The sequence below is a fragment of the Lutjanus erythropterus genome, chromosome 14, assembly GCF_056507025.1.
Source record: "Lutjanus erythropterus isolate fLutEry1 chromosome 14, fLutEry1.hap2, whole genome shotgun sequence".
In the NCBI taxonomy this organism is placed as follows: domain Eukaryota; kingdom Metazoa; phylum Chordata; class Actinopteri; order Lutjaniformes; family Lutjanidae; genus Lutjanus; species Lutjanus erythropterus.
This window is the reverse complement of record NC_139330.1, coordinates 37,436,956-37,456,024: the sequence shown is the minus strand read 5'-3', so window position 1 is coordinate 37,456,024 and position 19,069 is coordinate 37,436,956. Positions and strand designations below refer to the sequence as shown.

The following is a 19,069-nucleotide window of genomic DNA, read 5'->3' as shown; positions in this document are numbered from 1 at the left end:
ACTAAAGAATAATGGCACTTTCCAGAAATCATTACTCAAGATAATCCTGCCAACTGTATAACCATACAGAAGGAAGCATGCATCTACTCATGGATGAGAGGTTACAGCTTAGCAGAGAAGGACACTATCAGTGTTTACATCCCACACTGTCATGAGCACAAGCATTTTGTCCATGAGTAGATGCATGCATCCTTATGTGTGGTGATACAGTTGGTACATATTAGAAAGAAAATAGTAGTTGGTGCCTTAAAGCAGACTGGCCACAGGATTTTATGATAGTAGTATGTAAGAATTCAAAAACTAAACTATTGTCAAATCCATCTGCTGATTGTGAACTGTACGAGTGATCTGCCAGTCAGTATAAGCAATATATAGCCTATATTCATAAATTTTGTAACAGACATGCCCCTCACCAGATACAAGTGTGACAGCACCCTGAAGCCTGTTTAGATATGGTAAAGCACTTTCAAGCACTAAAAGACATTCATTATTATTATACAACACAGGGTTGTACAATGTTTTCTCTATCTGTTCACCCTTTCTGTGCTTCCTTCAGCTGACACCCAATCATATCTATCAATCAAGCCAGATGAAACCAATAAGCTAGCTAAACTTCAAGCATGTTTTTACCGCATAAAAATCTGGATGACTTGCAATTCTGGCCTTCAGCTCCACAGTAAGAGCTCAGAGTTATCTTTGATCATAACATATCCTTTAACAACCACATGAAACAAACCTTTAGGACTGCCTTTTTTCACCTCCATAACATTGCTAATATTAAACACTTCCTCTCTCAAACAAATGCATAAAAAACTACTCCATGTCTTTTTTTCTAGGCTGGATTTTTGTAATTCTACTATCAGCCTGCCTCAATAAGTCTCTAAAGACTGAGGGCCCTATCTTACGCCCTGCGCAAAGCCATTGTGCCGCCAGCGCAAGTGGTTTTGCTATCCATTTTTGCCATGACTGTAAGATAGCAAACGCACTGGTGCTGGGTCTGTGCCACTGTAGGCGGGAGGTCTATGCATGAAGGCAAAACGAAGGCGTGGCCAGGCGCGTTTGCTATCTTGTGCTCAGCACACTGGGGTAAAACGCACTTGTGCCTTAGGGCCCTGTCTTATGCTGATCGAAAGCCTAAGTGGAAAGCGCGAGACGCAATAGATTCAATTTATTCAAGGTGTGTCCAAATCCACCTTTGCACCACCAGCGCAAAGCAGGATACACCTATCAGACGTGCCCAAGTGCCCTCATTAATTCACAGGTGAGTTTAGGCCAAACTTGCAATAAATCAATCAGAAAGTCAGCTCTCATCACCTTTTAAGAGGCAGGTGCGCCAGCAGCGCAAGCGGAGGCAGCATGATGGCGGGATTACCAGGAGGACAGCAGGACATCTCCAAAACAGCTTCACGCCGAAATAGTTTACTTTACAGTAACGCCTGCAAAAACCAATGCAATAAATATGAACTGCAAATGTCATGCAGATATGTAACTGGTTATGTTTTACACCGAAGCACCTTGTTAATCATTAATTATTAGCATCATCATCATTATTAATTTTACTGGCTGAGGAGCGGGGAGAGAGATGGTGTAGTAGAGAGGGGAGGCGAACAGATCCAGAGGCCGCGAAGCTTCCCGGTTCCACTGGCCCACCTGAGCCAGGTGGAGGAGCAGTTAAGCAGCGGTCTTCTTCTCCCCTCCCACCTAATCCTCATCTCCTCCTCCCATCCTCGCTCCTCTGTCCCGCTGCGAAATAAGTTGTTCTGTTCTGAAGTTTGGAGTGTGCAAAATTACACACAGATATATCCAACCAGCTCTGATAGAAGCACACATAACTGTTTGTTATGATCCAGAAAAACAATGTTTAAACAATTATGATCTATAACATATAAAATATACAAGATACTATATTTGACCGCACAAATCCAGCCCAACCTGAGAGAAAAAGGTCTGTGTGCTTCTATCTGAGCTGGTTGGATATATCTGTGCGTAATTTTGCACACTTCAAACTTCACAAACTCTATGATTGTTTCACAGCGGGTCAGAGGAGCAAGGATGGGAGGAGGAGATGAGGATTAGGTGGGAGGGGAGAAGAAGGAGGAGCGCAGACAGCTGTGTATCTGCTCCTTCACCTGGCTCAGGTGGGCCAGCAGAACCAGGAAGATTCACAGCTAGACTGGATCGGTTCGCCTCCCCTCTCTACTGCACCATCTCTCTCCCCGCTCCTCAGCCAGCAGAGTTAATAATGATGATGATGATAATAATTAATTATAAAATACAACATACTTTCAAGGTGCTTTAGGTTAAAATATAAGCAGTTACATATCTGCATGACATTTGCAGTTCATTTATTGTATTGGTCTTTGCAGGCGTTAATGTTAAATAAATTATTATGCCTCCGCCCGCCGAAGGTGCTGTTCTCCGGTTGTCCGGCCGTACGTGAGTCTGTGCGTCCGTCCGTCCGTCACAGATTTTTGTTTGCGTGATAACTTTTGAATGGGTGGACGGATTTGCACCAAATCTTGTGTGCTAACACTCTATAACAGGTACATGAACTGATTAAATTTTGGAGACCAACGCTTTCAAGATGGCCGCAAAATGGCTGCCTGACAGACCTGTCTCTAAAAATACACTTATGCCAATAACTTGGTCAATTTTAAAGCTTTTTTATATTTGACTTTGATATATTTTTGAATAACTATGTTGGATACTATTAGGTAATAAAGGTAATAACTCTTTCCTTGCAATCTTTTTTCATTAACTGTATACTGTATCAATAGAGCCATAATTCTCAAACTCCTGGGACACTTGCAAATAGGATTTATAATGAATCAATGGTTTCAATCAGGTGTAGGGAACACAAAAAGTCACAGTTGTATGAAACTGTTGCAGGTGGAGGCATCAGAATCGACGCTTCAACGTCGACTTCTACCCATTTTCATTTACACATGAAGCTGTTTTGGAGACATCCTTCTGTCTCCATATATCGCGTTTTCACTCCTCGAATGGGAGATCTGTCTCCTCACTTTAAAAATCTTTTTCTGTTTCCTCCTGGTAAATCCACCATCATGCTGCCTCCGCTTGCACTGCTGGCACACCTGCCCCTTAAAGGTGATGAGAGCTGACTTTCTGATCGGTTTATTGCATGTTCGGCTTAAACTCGCTTGTGAATTAATTAGAGCACTTGAGCACATCTGACAGAGCAAAATATCACTCCCACCCTGGCACAAGACGGCAAAGGTGGATTTGGACACACCTTAAATAAATTTAATCCATTGCACCTCACGCTTGCCACTTGCACTTTAGATCAGCGAAAGATAGGGCCCTAAAACAGAATTTAAAATCATTCTCTTTACATTCAAAAGTCTCCAAAAGTAGAATGTGGAATCAGCTCCCAGTTTGGGTTTGGAGACAGACACCCTCTGCACATTTAAGAGTTCAGCTGTTATAGGCCTAGATTGCCAGGGGACTTCCCATGATGCATTGGACTCTTCTCTCCTCCTTTCCCTCTCTATTAATATGCATTCTTATCCCATTAATTCTTAATACTAAATCAACATCTTCTCTGTCCCATAGTTTTGTGTGGTAGTGGTGTTATTATTTATATCACCATTACTACTGTTGCTATTATTAAAGGAGAAAAATAGTAAAGTTTGAGGGACCTATCAGCTGCATCTACATGCACAGATGTAGCGATAGCAAAGTTTGTACCTTTGCTCACTTGAACAATAATGTAAGTCTTGTTTTGAAAAGTTCATTATTATTATTACTAATGTTATAGTATGATCCTTATTGTGAATACAGCACTGACAGTACAGTATATCATACCATCACAGTGGTCTCCAGCCGGCGACACTCTGAAGCCTGGCCCACACTCACAGATGAAAGAGCCTTCAGTGTTCTGACAGTGGCCTCGGGTACAGACCCTCTGATCCTGGCACTCATCTATATCTGAAAGAATACAAAAAATGGAACAACTACATCACACACACACAACGGAACAACTACATCACAGCAGAACTTTAATCAGGCCCAAACAGTTGAGCCTGAAAAGGCCAGAGCCTGACAAAGTTTTGTCTCAACCTGACCTGAACCTGTTCCTCATTAGCATCTTTCAACCCCACATTTTTCTTAACAAGCTCAGTAGGAGCTGGCAGTGACAGTGACAATACATTGGGGATTTGAATTGGCAACGACAAAACTGGGGAGGTAAATGAAAAACAAATTACTACTACTACTAATAATAATAACAATGATACAGGCCAAACCCAACATAAACCTGAGACATATGGCCTGACCTGCCTCGACCTGAGCCAGATCTGGCAGGACCTTACAGGACCTGTTCGGGCACAGACCTTTAACCTTTAGATTTCACTCACATTTTTGATGGGTACCTAAGTTGCTAGTAATGCATATTTAAGTTAATTACTATAAAGATTTGAGACCAATAATGAACAAAGTGCCTGTATAACACTGAGATCAACTGACTGACTGCAGTGCACTGTGGAAGCAGTGATTTATAAGCAGTATACAGTGTTGAGAGCCGATCTAATTAAAAGCTTGAGGGCTAAAACACTTCAGGTAAACACGGGCAGAGTAACTGGAGTAATATATTATAATTGGTCAACATTATATTGATATACAAGGGCAATACTCAGTGGCTGTAAATAATTAATCTTGTTTATGAGGCACCAAAGTCAACTGTGGTGTAAATTTAAAATAATTTGGTCAGAGCCATGAACAGTTTATAAACCAATGAAGTGATATCTTCAGTTTCAGTGTGTGTGTGTGTGTGTGTGTGTGTGTGTGTGTGTGTGTGTGTGAGTGTGTGACATGTATGAACAAAAAAAGTAAAATGGGATTGTTGTAGGCAGGTTTTGATATGAAAAATGATCTCACTGTCAGTGTCCTTGTTCATCTTATCTCTCTGTGCCCTTACAAATGCATGATCTGAATCTTCTGTATATTCAATGTTATTGTGATCAAGTTGTTTTTGAAAATTAAATACTATTAAGTAGGGGATATTTTATGATGGAATGCTTCTAAAGCTGTGTGTTAAAATGACTGACAGTGAGAAAGTCTAACGCAACATCTCGGTGGGTGGATCTTTGATGTTAGCATGAAAAGCTAATCGCCTCTGCCAGGAAGCTTAAAATGGAAATGGAAATCTTAGGGATGAGCTGAGGAGTAGAGTCCTCAGAACCTTAAGGATCTGGAGGGATCCTGTCTGAAAGAATGGGCTTAGATTCTATGCCATTTGTTCACCACCCTCATTATATAGGAACAGACTAGGGCCAATAACTGTAGAACAAACTTGTTTCAAGAGGAGAATTTAATGTTCTCAGCTCAATGGTGTTGTTTGAGTTACAGGCTAGAGTTTTGTGAATATTTTCAATGAAAGTTGTGAATTTAAAGACATTTTGTTTGCTATTTTTATTTTACTAAAGAGCACAAATAATTCTGAAGAGGACTGTATACACACACACAGACACACACATTGTAGGAGATGAAACATTTCCCTGTGTTTGGCAGTGTCATGCAAAAATCTCTGAGCTGGGTTATTAACTTCTATAAAGGAGTCTATTTCATGGCCTAATTGTTTCCTCTTGCCGCCACCACCACCACTGACTGCCACCCCACTGTGGCTTGGCTTGCCCTGCATGGTGTGTGAACATTCAAAACCTCAGTGTGTCACACTGGATCAGCAGCAAACTACTGAAAGAGGAGAGATAAGCACGCCTTTGGTTTCCAGGAAAACATGGGGGCAAATTGTGTATTCTTTGGAAGGGTTCTCTGGTTTTATTGCTTGATTAGTGCATTATTTTATTCTACATGTGTTTCCTGGGCTGATGTCTGTATTTATTGATAGATAAATATTATACACATGGAGTCAGGATGTAATTGAAGTATTCTAAGAATACTACATTCATTTCAAAGTCAAATAAAGTACTAATAATAACATGATTTGTAATTAAGACCACCTTCAATCAAAGTCTTAACCGTGTCTAAATAAAAGTTGTGTAAGTGTTGATGGTCCAGGTGGAAATCAAGAGTGAACAGAAAACAGGAGGTTTGTGGAAAGTCAGACAATCATTGAGTGATACTGCAGGATTTTGTTTCTATGGGAGAAGGCAGATGGTTCACATTGGTCTGATGTGTCCTTGATTAAAAAAAAAAACTTAAGAATTAATTTTATAATTCATAATGTACAATTGCAAGTTTAGAAAAAAAGCAATTCTCCTCCACTTTCTCTCCAATATAATGGAACTACAGGACAATTGGCCATGACCCAGTTACTCAAGATAATCCACATCACACACCTTGTTGTGAACAGTGTCATGTTGGGATTATTTTCTCTCTAGTGAACTACACCATATCACCATGCAGAAGGAAGCATGCATCAACCCAAAGGCTTGGGGATGTTAATGGCATGTGCCTCAACTGAGCTGTAACTTTAGCACCACTGAGCCATGGTGATACAGTTGGTGAGTGTAGTTCAGTAGAAAGAAAACAGGAAACTGCTCACAACAAGGTGTGTGAATTATCTTGAGTAACTGGGTTATGGTCAAGTGCCATGTAGTTCCATTATACTGGAGAGAAGGCAGACCATGGCCCCCTGTAAGGTGCAGGGAAGAACTTTATAGGCGTTCGAATGCTTAATTTCTCTTTATTTATTTATCAATATATTAAATCTTAACTTTAGGGAAAAGGGGGATGGGAACAAAGGAGGTTGAGTTTCATGAGCGCAATTCGCGCGCTTCTACCGCTCTGCTTTGTCTTCGAGGGGGCCTCCTCCTCTGGGATTCACTCATACCATATTTGGACAAGTGCGTCACTCAACAGGTGGAGGTGATTCCCCTCGATGAACTACAAACGGGCGCAACATACTCCGGCCCGATGAACTTGTCCTTTCCGGAGTCAATGTTCATCGACTTCCACAGGATACAATAGTTGAACAGGCCTCTTCAGAAAAAGACGAGCTGGAAGTCAAACAGCACATGACCGGATTTTACTGTCTCTTCCTACAAATGTTTCCTCAATCCGTCCCATTTTCCACATGTGTTTTGGTTGTTTATCTTCATACAACAATACAACATCTCCAACCTTAAATGGCACAGATTTGCTCAAAATACTCACACAGTGAGCAGAACGAAGCTCCATCAAATAATCTTTCCTCCAGCGATTCCAGAAGTGATTTATTAATCTCTGGCGGTACTGCCATCTCTTGTTGAACTGGGTAGCGTTCGTTTTAGCCAAATTGGAATCCCGGACAGGATATGATGGGAGAGTGGTAATCCTTTGTCCAGTAATGAAATGTGCAGGTGTGAGAGGTGAGGGTTCACTGCTATCTGTATGAAGATAGGTAAGGGGGCAAGAGTTTATTACAGCCTCCACTTCACACATGAGTGTTTGAAGCTCCTCAAACCCAAGGTAAGACATCCCACATGCCACATTTCCATTTCCTTTGAAAAACTGATACTTTGTGTCAGCTTTATCCAATAATTTTCTGCTTGTTGTATCTCCTCTGTGGACAGTTCTCTGGTGCGTCTCTCTTTCCTTTGTGCGTTGTGTACAAAGCGCTGTATCAAAGCTGTTATTCTCAAAGGTTTATTAAATCCACTGTACTTGCTCAGATCGAAGAGGGGTTGAGCTGCACAATCTGGTTCGGTCACTGAATTTTGGACGACGTATTCCTGAATATCATCCTCAATTTACGTCATCACTTCAGTTTCATCACTTAAATCCTTCAGCCACTCTGGCCCGTGCCACCACAGAACATCCTCCTTTAAGACTTGGGCACTTATCCCTCGGGTCCCACGGTCGGCGGGATTTTCTTTTCCAGCACAGTGATTCCAGTTTTCAGGTATGGTCAAGCTCTGAATTTCACTGACTCTATTTGCCACAAATTGTTTCCACTGTTTGGAGCTGCTTCTGATCCAGTGGAACGTAATCATGGAATCAGTCCAAAAATACATCTCATTTTCTCTCAGTTTCAGATTAGTAATGATGAACTTTCCAAGCCTAGCTCCAATCAGTGCTCCCATTAATTCCAATCTAGGGAGCGTCATTTTTTTTAGTGGGGCAACTTTAGTTTTGGATGCGACCAAACTTGTTGTACAGTGTCCATTTGATTTTACACAGCGCAAATATGCTGCAGCACAATAGGCCTTTTCACTGGCATCAGTAAAAACATGAATCTCCCGCTTCTCCGTTGAGTTTGCCTTATGTGAGTTTAAGTCATCAGAGTAATTTTCAACATTGTCACAGCGATTAATGGAGATGGTTTTCAAACATGGAATTTCTGAGCACCACTGGTGCCATTCTTCTGCTAGATCCTCAGGAAGATCTTGGTCCCATGCAATTCCTCTCTCCCACATCTCCTGAAAGAGACATTTTACTCGAATCGTGAATGGAGACAGGAACCCAATGGGATCAAAGATGCGCGCAGCAGCCTGAAGCACACTTCATTTTGTCTCTCGTTTGTCTTGCAAATATTCAATTAATTCATTCGTTTCAAACAGGAATTCATCTGTGTCAGTTTTCCATATCAATCCCAGAACCTTGAGTGGATTTTGACCTTTAATTTCCACTTGTTCCATCTCTTTTTCCTGTTTCCACACGTTTTGCAATACAGGGGAATTAGTGCTCCATTTGCATAATTTCATACTTGCACTTGACAGAATCTCTTTGGCTCTCAGTTTTATGGCATCATCAACATTTTCGGTTCCAGTTATAAAATTATCCACATACAAACACTTGTCCAAAACTTTGACTTCTTCTGGGTACAGGTGTTTATATTTTTTGAGATGATGTCTGATTGTTGCGGCTAACAAAAAGGGGCTGGTGGATGCGCCAAATGGCACGCGCGTCATTCTCATAATCACCACCTTTAACTCTTCAGAGGGGAGGGGTTTTTCCTTTAGCCACAAAAATCTCAGCACGTCTCTGTCTCTTTCATTAAGGCTAATTTGCAAAAAGGCCTTATTTATGTCTGCCATCATTGCAACTCTGTGTTGTCTCTGAATTTGATCAGAATGCTGAGCAGATCGGGATTTAAATTTGGTCCGGTTAACAAACAATCATTCGGAGAGCGACTTTCTCTCTCATGTGATGAAGCATCAAACACAACTCGTAACTTAGTTGTAGTTCTACTTTCTCTGATTACTGGATAATGTGGTAGATAGTACACTGGATTTTCTGTCTCAAATTTAGTTACCTGTTCTATCATTCCGTCTGCTAGATATTCTTGAAACACTTTATTATATCGTTCATACAACTGACTGTTATTCTGAAATCTTCTGGTAAGACTATTCAAGCAATTTAATGCAGTGCAGTAATTGGTAGCCAGTTTTGAATTATCTTCCCTCCAAGGCAAACAAAGTTCATATCTACCTTGTTTGTACTTTACTGACTCCTCGAACTTCAACACTGCATCCGTCTCCAGGCTCTTTCCCGTGTCCATGCAAATTCCCAGTGACTCCGTCTCCCAGAAGCTGCGCAGCTGTTCAGACAGTATTTGCTCCTCGCCAACACTCAGATGAAAAACATCCACATCTACGGGTTCAGTGGTAACATTCAGGACAGTGTCAGCGACCTGTAGACCTTTAGCTTCAAGGGATCGTCTTATTTTCTCATCTGCCATTCGCAGTTTTGAAGAGCATACAGTTGGTGTTTCCAATAATTCCACATCAACGGCTTTATTTGTTTTTAGGTTTCTCAAGCTCGTTCTCAGCTTTCTCGCAGTTACTCTTTTATGAGTTACAGAGCCAAATGTGTGCAACTTTATTATTTCTGTTCCTACAACTGGCAGGTTTAAAGCTCTAGATATATCTTCACAAATAAAACTGCGCTGACTTCCCCCATCTAATAAACACTTAGCAAGTTGGCTTTGTTTAGGGGTATCTATCCATACTGTAGCAGTTTCTAACAATACAGTGTTGCCTTCTGAGCTACCTGGAAAAACTGACACTACAGTATCTGTGGGGAATGGCTCATTACTTTTATCATCTTTATCACGTTTTGATTGTTGGCTACAAACAGTTTTATAATGTCTTTTGCCGCATACTTCACATCCAATCCCTTGCACTCTACAGTTACACGCAAAGTGCCTGGGACCAAGACATATAAAACACGTGCCAAACCGTTTCAGCTTTTCTCTTCTGATGTCAACAGTGAATTCTGTACATTCGGGTGATTTGTGATCAGTCTTTCCACAAAACAAACACTCACTGTTATCATTTGGACTCCATGTATGGAAAGCTGCAGCAGACGCCGTGGGGCCAGTGTACGTCCTTCTCATTCTGCGCTCCTTCTCACGGCCAGCATTTTTTTCCTCCTGCTTATCATTTTCTCTCCTTTGAGTGAGATTTGCCGTTCTCTCTCTGCTCTCCACTTCCAGTTTCAAGAAATCCATCAAATCTTTTGCGGTGAGCACATCATCAGCTTTTAGTCGGGTGAACTCAAAAGCAATTTCTTCAGGAATCATTTTTAACAGTATGGGACATAAAAGGCTTCCATAAGAGTCAGACACAACGCCCATGGCATCAAGGCTACGCACCTGTACTTCACAGTCATCATACAATTTGCGTAAAGACACTGCATCTGTGGCCTTTCTTACAGGAGTCATGTTCAGTAACTTATTCATGTGTGCATTATCACCAGGTCTTTGCGGCCAAATCGACTAGTGAGCATTTTGATTGCACTATCATAAGTATCACCAGATAATGCAAGACCTGCGACTGCGCTCGCGGCTATACCCGTTAAAAATGACTAACTAGTAACTGAATTTCTCTGTTTTGCTCAAACTTTGGTTAGTGTGTATGGCCATTTCATACTGACTCCAAAATCCCTGCCATTCACTTATCTCCCCAGAAAACTTCTGTATGACTAGTTTGGGGAGTTTAACTGTGTTGACTCTTTGTCCATTGTTCATTTGACTGCATGAGCTTGTGCTACTTGAATCTCCTCCATCCAGGTGCATTGCTCGTCTGATCCTTGTTTTCCATGCACTTATGCCGTCCATATATTCCAAAGCAGAATTTATTTCTTCATCTAGATCCTCTTCTTTAGTCTCTTCAATGTCTCTATCATAATCGATCAGACATCGTTCCTTATTTGTCAGCTGCTCCAAATATTCTTCCAAAACACACAGATCTGGATTCCCATTCAACAGTTCCCCATCAATCTTGTTCAGAAGCTTAGTTGTAGAAGAGCGTATGGCTCCTCTTATCTTTTTCAATCTTGCACTGCTTTCCGCCATGGCTTCTCTTTGTCTTTTCCCCGCAGCTTCAGTCAAATCCACAAATCTTCACAATCTTGTTCATTTTCTCTTGGATGACTCCCGGGTTTCGGCACCACTTTGTAAGGTGCAGGGAAGAACTTCATAGGTATTCGAATGCTTAATTTCTCTTTATTTATTTATCAATATATTAAATCTTAACTTTAGGGAAAAGGGGGATGGGAACAAAGGAGGTTGAGTTTCTTGAGCGCAATTCGCGCGCTTCTACCGCTCTGCTTTGTCTTCGAGGGGGGGGCCTCCTCTGGGATTCACTCATACCATATTTGGACAAGTGCGTAACTCAACAGGTGGAGGTGATTCCCCTCGATGAACTACAAACGGGCGCAACACCCCCCTGCAGTGGTTCTATGGTTCCCAGTTTGGGAACCACTGATCTAGATGGATAAATAGCACTACAAGTAAGAGGAAAAATACACTACCGGTCAAAAGTTTTATTGAGAATTATGCAGTTTAATGTCTCAATGTACTCTGAAATGAAAGCATAGAACAAATAAACAACTGAAGTTAAAAAATAAATCACGGAATCAATATATAAACCGAATGTATTCTAAACTTTTGACTCATCAAAGTAGCCACCTTTGGCAGATATAACAGCTGAACCCAGTCATGACATTTTTTCTACAATGGAAATCAAATATTCTTCAGAAATTTCTTCCCAACTGTTGCAGAAATTCCCACAAAAGTGTGGCACTTGTAGGTTGCTTTGCTTTCACTCTTCTGTCCAGTTCATCCCAAACCAGCTCGATGGGGTTTAAGTCTAGAGACCATGTTGGCCACTCCATGTTTTCAAGCTTACCATCTTGTTCTTTTTTCCTAAGGTAGTTCTGGTATAGCTTGGACTTATGTTTTAGGTCATTATCTTGCTGTGGGATGAATTCCTGTTAGGTTCATACCAGAGGGTACTGCATGGCGCTGCAGAATGCTATGTAGCCTTTTTGGTTCAGGGTGCCTCTCACTCTGTACAAGTACTGACCCTGGATCCAGCAAAACAGCCCCAGACCATCGCACTTCCTCCTCCATGTTTGACAGTTGATGTCACACACTGAGGAACCATCCTTTCGCCTACTTGACAGCATACAAAAAAAAATCCTGTGTGAGGAACTGAAGATTTCAATAACACCTTCTTCCAGTCTTCAGTAGTCCATTGGCAGTGTTTCATGGTCCAGGCAAGCCTCTTTTTCTTATTCTGACGTCTTATAAATGGCTTTCTTGCTGCAACTCGACCCGTCAAACCTGCAACTTGAAGTCTTCTATTCACAGTTGAAACTGAGACTTGCTTACTACAACCACTATTAAACTGTGTTTGAAGCTGTTGTCTTGTGAGCCGCCCATCACAAAGCTGTTGATTCTCAGAAACTTGTCTTGTGATTCTGTTGTGGCTTTGGGTCTGCCACACCTCTTTCTGTCAGAGTTTCCTCCAGTTTCTGAGTGCCTTTTGATGGTGAAGGAAACTGTAGTCACTGACATCTGGACTTTCTCCACTATTTCTCTGTAGGAAAGACCTACATTTTTAAGTGTTATGATGGTCTGTCTCTATTCCGTTGTTAATTGCCTTTTTCTCGCCATTTTTATAGCAATGCACTACTTTCTACAGTACAGTACTGTTCAAATAATGCTCATGAGGGTATGGTACCATAGTGTGTTCCAACACTACTTTTATGCAGACAGAGGGGGTTGTAAGGAATCAAGAAAAGTTGGGACACCTGTAGGAATTGGTAGCAACAACTTTCAAGGCTTGATCAAACTCCATTGCTGCAGAAAACCTTTAAGGTGTTAACCTATTTCTTGTTCCCTGAAAAAGGCCTTTTTTGTATAATTCTGAAATGTACATTATCTTTCAGTTTTAGGTAGCCTTACCTTTTTTTTTTTTTTTTTTACCTCTGGCAGTTCTCCACTTACCTTTGTATCATTTCAAGCTATTCATTGGACTTGAACTGCTTGAATTAAAAAAAAAAAAAGGAAAAATTGGGGTGTTCTAAAACTTTTGACCGGTAGTGTATGTACTTTTGATTTTGGTGGAACTGTCCCTTTAATGGAGCACATGCATAACAATATGGTTCCAAACACATAGACAGTATTTGACCTACCTAGACACTGGCCTCCCTGTCCCAAGAAGCCATCAGGACAAGAGCCACAGTTGTAGCCCCCTGGCATGTTGACGCAGATACCTGAAGGACATACTGTCCTGTTTGCACATTCATCAATATCTGTCAACAAAATACAAAACTGTCAAACACAACACTATCATACATGGTTCATATTTAATGATAACTTTTTTTTTAATGTTCAGCCAGCCAGCTTTTAAAAATTATTTACTGGTAATTCTACAACATCACATATTGCTAACTGCTTCATGGATTTTTTTTTGGACCACTTTGGGACAGTGGAACAAGCTGCTAGCTTGTTCTTACGTAAGGTTAGTTTTGGGTTACAGTGGGTTTTCTCAGGTATGCCGCTGTCTTTAACATTATGGTGCTATGAAATACTTTTGCATAATTTGGGATAGGGCAGAACTGCAGCTTGATTTCTCCTGGACAACACTGTTCAGTGTTTCCCCTACAGTGTATTTGGCAGGGTGCCCCACCCTCCCAACAGACGCCCCCGCCCTGCCAACGGGATGCCCACACAGAAATTCAAGTTGTAGATTTTTTTTTAAATTCCATTATTTAATCTATATTTTAAAATGGCCTATAATGTGTTTTTTTTTATCAAATAAAAAAGCTAACTCTAATTTGTGCAATTTCAGAGTCGGATGCGTTGCTGTCGTTTCATTACATTCATTACAATGCATTCAATGCATTTCTCCTCTCCTCTGTGACGGGCGGGTCTCCCCCCCTCGCTCCTCTCTCACAGCACACACTGATGCACCGCTACAGACACCTTCTTTTGAATCTTTTGAACAGGCTGCAGTTTATATTTATTTCAAATGGCACAGGATATCTCCTTATCTGTGTTTTCACTATGGATCATGTAGATCAGTATATCAGTTCATTAAGAAAACTGTCTTTTTATTCCTTTTAATGCTTTTTCATTTGATCTGGCTGGATTACTCTTCATCCCCCCACCCCCCCACCCTGCCAAAGCAAAAAAGCTAGGGGAAACACTGCTGTTCTTTTGGCCATGTGGGCAATCAGACTGGAAAAAAAGACTGGGAGAGTGTAACTGTAACAGCTAAACAGGTGGATGCAAGGAGAGATCATTACACATGGCAGTACTTTCTGGTGGTTAGTAGGAAATGAGTAAAGCTGGGTCTGCATTGTGGGTAAATGCCAGTGTAATTAAAAGGCAGACTTGCAGCAGAATCATTCAGTAATGAGTAATGTCAAGAGATCCCAACCATTATTAGTAATTATATCTGAATGAACACAAGTACTACCACTGTTTCTAGTTGGCCACAACTAACATTCATTTATTCATTCATTTTCTGTAACCGCCTATTCCGGAAGGGTCGCAGGGGGCTGGAGCCTATCCCAGCTGACATTGGGCGAGAGGCGGGGTACACCCTGGGCAAGTCACCAGTTCATCGCAGGGCTGCCACAACTAACAATAGGGGAAATTTAAAGCCATTTAAATTGATATTTTTAGAATAACAATGTATGACACATCAGTGTGGAGAAAGTGTGTCAATGTAAAATAGTCATCCATAGCAATGAACCTACAGAAACTCAGTTGAATCTGCAGCTCTTCTCTGCTTTACAGTTTTATGGTTTCAGCTTGTTGTTTAACTCTCCATCCCACTAGTGTTTCAGTTCACTCTCAGCACTCTCATAGTGCCATTTTTCAGAGAAAAAGCTGCAAAAACAAACGGTACACTGCCTGCTCTGCCGCAAAGAACAGACAGACACAGTTAGAAAGAGTTAAAATACACTGTCCCCAGCAGACCACACACACACACATTTTTTGGCCTCCCTTAAACATAATTTCTTTCTGAAGTTCCTGACATTTCCCTAACTCTGTGCTATCTGTGTCTTTCTTTACTTCGAACAAGAATGTCAAGGGATCTGCGACCTGGGACCTCTTCATCTACTGTATTATATCTCTAAATTTGTTAGACAATTAATTTGATCAATACCTCTCTTTACGTTCTTATGTTTTGTTTTTTCCCTAATTTGTCACTCAGAGAAATGTATTGTGTATCCCTCCTTGGACGTGGGCAGGTGCGAGGATGAATCTGGGGCGATATGTGTTTTGTGATGTATGTGTCTATGTTTGTTTATGGTTTGAAACATGGTTTAACATATCAGAACATTTTGAGAATCGCACCACCACGTCCGCAAGATATCTATCAAATCCTGTATTATGAAATTTGACTGTCGATGACACCAGCAATGATCTAAATCCAATGAGACTGAAGATACAGGCTGAGGGAAATATCAGAGAGGGAATATTGGGTTTACATTCATCAGGTGGAAACAAACACCACGCTTTTCGAGTGGTGTGTCTGATGGATATGAAAATGAGCAGCAAAGTCACAATATCAACTTAATATCAGAACATCTGTGCACGACTGGAATGATATCTCGGAGAATCAGGTTAAAACTACCAACTCAAGATCCTGGCGAGAGTTCTGCTGGAAGAATATAATACATTATTTTGTTACTCCTAAAGTCACATTTTTACAGATGGATGTCTTGGTCAGAACAGTTGTTGGAGGCATTGTGGTAAATCAGTGGCAAACCACTTTCATGTATTTTGGGACTGCTCTTTAATCCTTCCATTTTGGAAAGAGATTGTAGAGGAACAGAGCACCGTTTTTGGGATAAAGTTGATTGCTCTTTTCTCACAATATACCTAGGCAAATTCTCAGACAATCTCATTGCCCATGATAAGAATCTCTAGAGTCCTTCTGGTTGCAAGTAAGAAAGCCATCACACGGACGTGGCTGCAGGCAACCCCTCCATCAAAGGATGACTGGATTGCAACTGTCAATGAAATAAACTGACCTTTTCCTTAAGGTTACAAACTGACTGATGCATAAAGGTCTGGGAAAAATGGACTTCATACTGTATGGACTGTAACCCACTCTTCACTGAAAAATCCTGTTCCTTGCACTAATGTACGGCCAGTGTTACCTGTAGTTTTTCTATTGCCCTCTCTCTTCTTTTCTTTTCTTTCTCTCTTTTTTATTTCTTCCCTTTCCACTTGAAAATACTAATAAAAAGAAAGTTACAAAAAAACATTTGTGCACATCATATACAGAAGAGGAGTGGACGGTGATGTTAAGTAAATTTCATTTAAGATCTTGAACAGTCTACAGGACACCCTCAAAATTATGAGGTCAAACTAAGGGACAGCCTTAAGGGGTGAGGGCACTCTGATGGACATGCTGTGGGACTGCCCTAAAATACACAAATTCTGGATGGGAATTAACACCCAAATTGAACACAATCAGGTACACAAAATTCCTTTTTCTCCTCATCTATTTGTCTTAGGGGGCCCGTCACTTCTTAGAGATCTCAGTCCCTCAGATGCAGAGTGGTTTCATACTAAGCACATGCTGGGTCACAAACTAATTATGTGTGAAAGGAAGACTTCTGATGCTCCCTCTGTCAGTTCCTGGTTTAGTCAGTTTGGGTCATCTGGCAGCACTGAAAAAGCTGACATTCAGACCTTTGAATAAAATCAACATTTACATGCTGACCCTCTTGTCCTCCATCTTACTGTGTACCACTGGAAAAATACTTATTCATCTTTATCGTCTTTTTTTCTTAACTTATTTGATCTTTTTATTTCATTATACCCCCTTTTTTTGGTTACTTTTTTTTGTTACTACTTTAGTTCCATTTGCATTGCAAATATTTTCACATGCCTCCCCTTTTCACTAGATATAAGTTTAGTTTATTTAATGATTATTGGGTTTATGTATTGTTTTGTGTTTTTGTAATATATTTAAAAACTTTAATTATATAATAATAGCAATAGAGTCAAATATGTATGGTAGCAAAGTCTGGTTGGATGACTCTGCACCACAGTGTAATGAGTCTTTTTTAGGATTCCAAAATAGATCTAAAAGAAACTCCAGCCTGTTTTTGTATTAATCTTATTAATAGATACCTTGGTTGTGTATCCACATCCATATAAAGCTCTCAAAGAAGTCATAATCTGATCCCTCATCCTCTGCAGCTGACGAGAAGAGATTTTATTGCAGCTCTGGGGAAATAAGCATCAGGCCTGTTTGCCCTCACAGCCCTAATTCAGTATCATTTTGGTGGGTGGGGAAAGCTGCGTTGAAATGGCAGGAAACCACATAATGACAGAGTGCCTCATATTTATATCCCAATAAGGGGGATGAAGCAGGGAGGAGGGTGGTTCAGACGCTGGTAACAATGTGGTCACTGGTCTCATCCAAAATTCCACTGACTTATAATTCTATTAGTGTACAATGAAGATTATGTTCGACTAAGTGTTGACCAGTGCCACAGGCTGTGGATGTGCATAGCATACATAGTGTCCTAATGCCTGGTGCTGCATTTTGCATTTACATGAAATGTCCATGTGTGCTTTGATACACTGTTATGGCCTTGCAGCTGGATTGAATCTGTTCATTACAACTATCAATGATACAATATATCCACAACTACTGCCTGGAAAATGTGGTTTGGCCTGATGGTTTTGTGATCCCTGGAGGATGATTCATAAAGATTTATTTCTGTTAGACAGATCTGTAAAATTATAATTTCAACTTGATCAACACTTGGTGTATGTTAAAAACTAAAAGCACTATTTCCCTAACATTCACTATGGATACTCACAGTCAGGGGGATGAATCAGAATCAAAAATTAAACTTGCTTCTTTATACTAAATTCACTCTGTGAGGACACATTGAGGCACATACATGCAAGTTTAAAATATTATAACTTGGGCTAAACTAGAATTATCATCTCACAGTTGTGTGCCTCCACCAAAAGGTCAAGTTACAGTTTACATCATTGTCTGTCCAGACTCATAAAATGTATGTAGTGAAGACTTTGAATTTAATATTAAGTATTGAGTAGTTTTTTTGGAATGGAAGTCCTCATTACATTGACTTGTCTGATTCCATTGCATAATTTCCGGTGAGAAACATGCTGTCTTCGGTGACTATTTTTACAGGACTGAGTTGACCTCTGATCTTTTGGATATAAAATGTCATATTTCTATCCAATCTGACATCTGTGTGAAATTTTATCATAATTACCACATGATCTATTGAGTAATGGCCCAAAATTGTGATCACTTTACCCTTGAGTCCAAGTGGACGATTGTGTAAAGAAGAAACGGGTTGGATGTTATTCATTTCCTGTGCTAAAACAATACTTTTACTTATTTTACTATACTTTATCAAATAGGACAGCTGAAGAGCAGACATGAAAGGCGGGTTCACACATAGCAAAGGGCAGCAGTAATGGAAACAAACTGTGGCTGCTTGAGAGGACTGGAAATGTACACTCCATCAACTGAGCTAAAGGGGCGTCTCCCTGAACCAATACTTTAAAAAACAAAAGAAGCACATAATGATAGTCAGTGGCATTAAAGAGCAGCTTTTCTTATTGCTAATGCAAAATTTGGATTTGAAATTTACCAGTATATTAATTGTTAAATGTTTAAAGTATACGGGTGCTCCCATAGCTCAGTTGATAGAGCATTCGCCCCATGTACTGAGGCTGTTGGTCCTCTGCAGCAGTTGCTGGTTCAATTCCCACCTGTGACCTATTTGCTGCATGTCTTTGCCTCTCTCTCTACCCCCTTTCCTGTCATATCTTCAGCTGTCCCTATTCAAATAAAGGCAAAAG

At 40.6% G+C, this 19,069-nt stretch overlaps 1 protein-coding gene across 1 annotated transcript in view; it reads right to left on the bottom strand.

Moving 5' to 3' along the window:
- Window positions 1-19,069, bottom strand: part of ltbp1 (latent transforming growth factor beta binding protein 1) — a 224,142-nt gene that overhangs the window by 37,339 nt on the left and 167,734 nt on the right. Inside the window, exons 18-19 of the mRNA XM_084735368.1 lie at window positions 13,384-13,503; window positions 3,826-3,948 (exon numbers count right to left, since the gene is read on the bottom strand). Of these exons, the coding sequence (XP_084591494.1) occupies window positions 3,826-3,948; window positions 13,384-13,503 (243 nt within the window). The remainder of the gene's footprint in view (window positions 1-3,825; window positions 3,949-13,383; window positions 13,504-19,069) is intronic.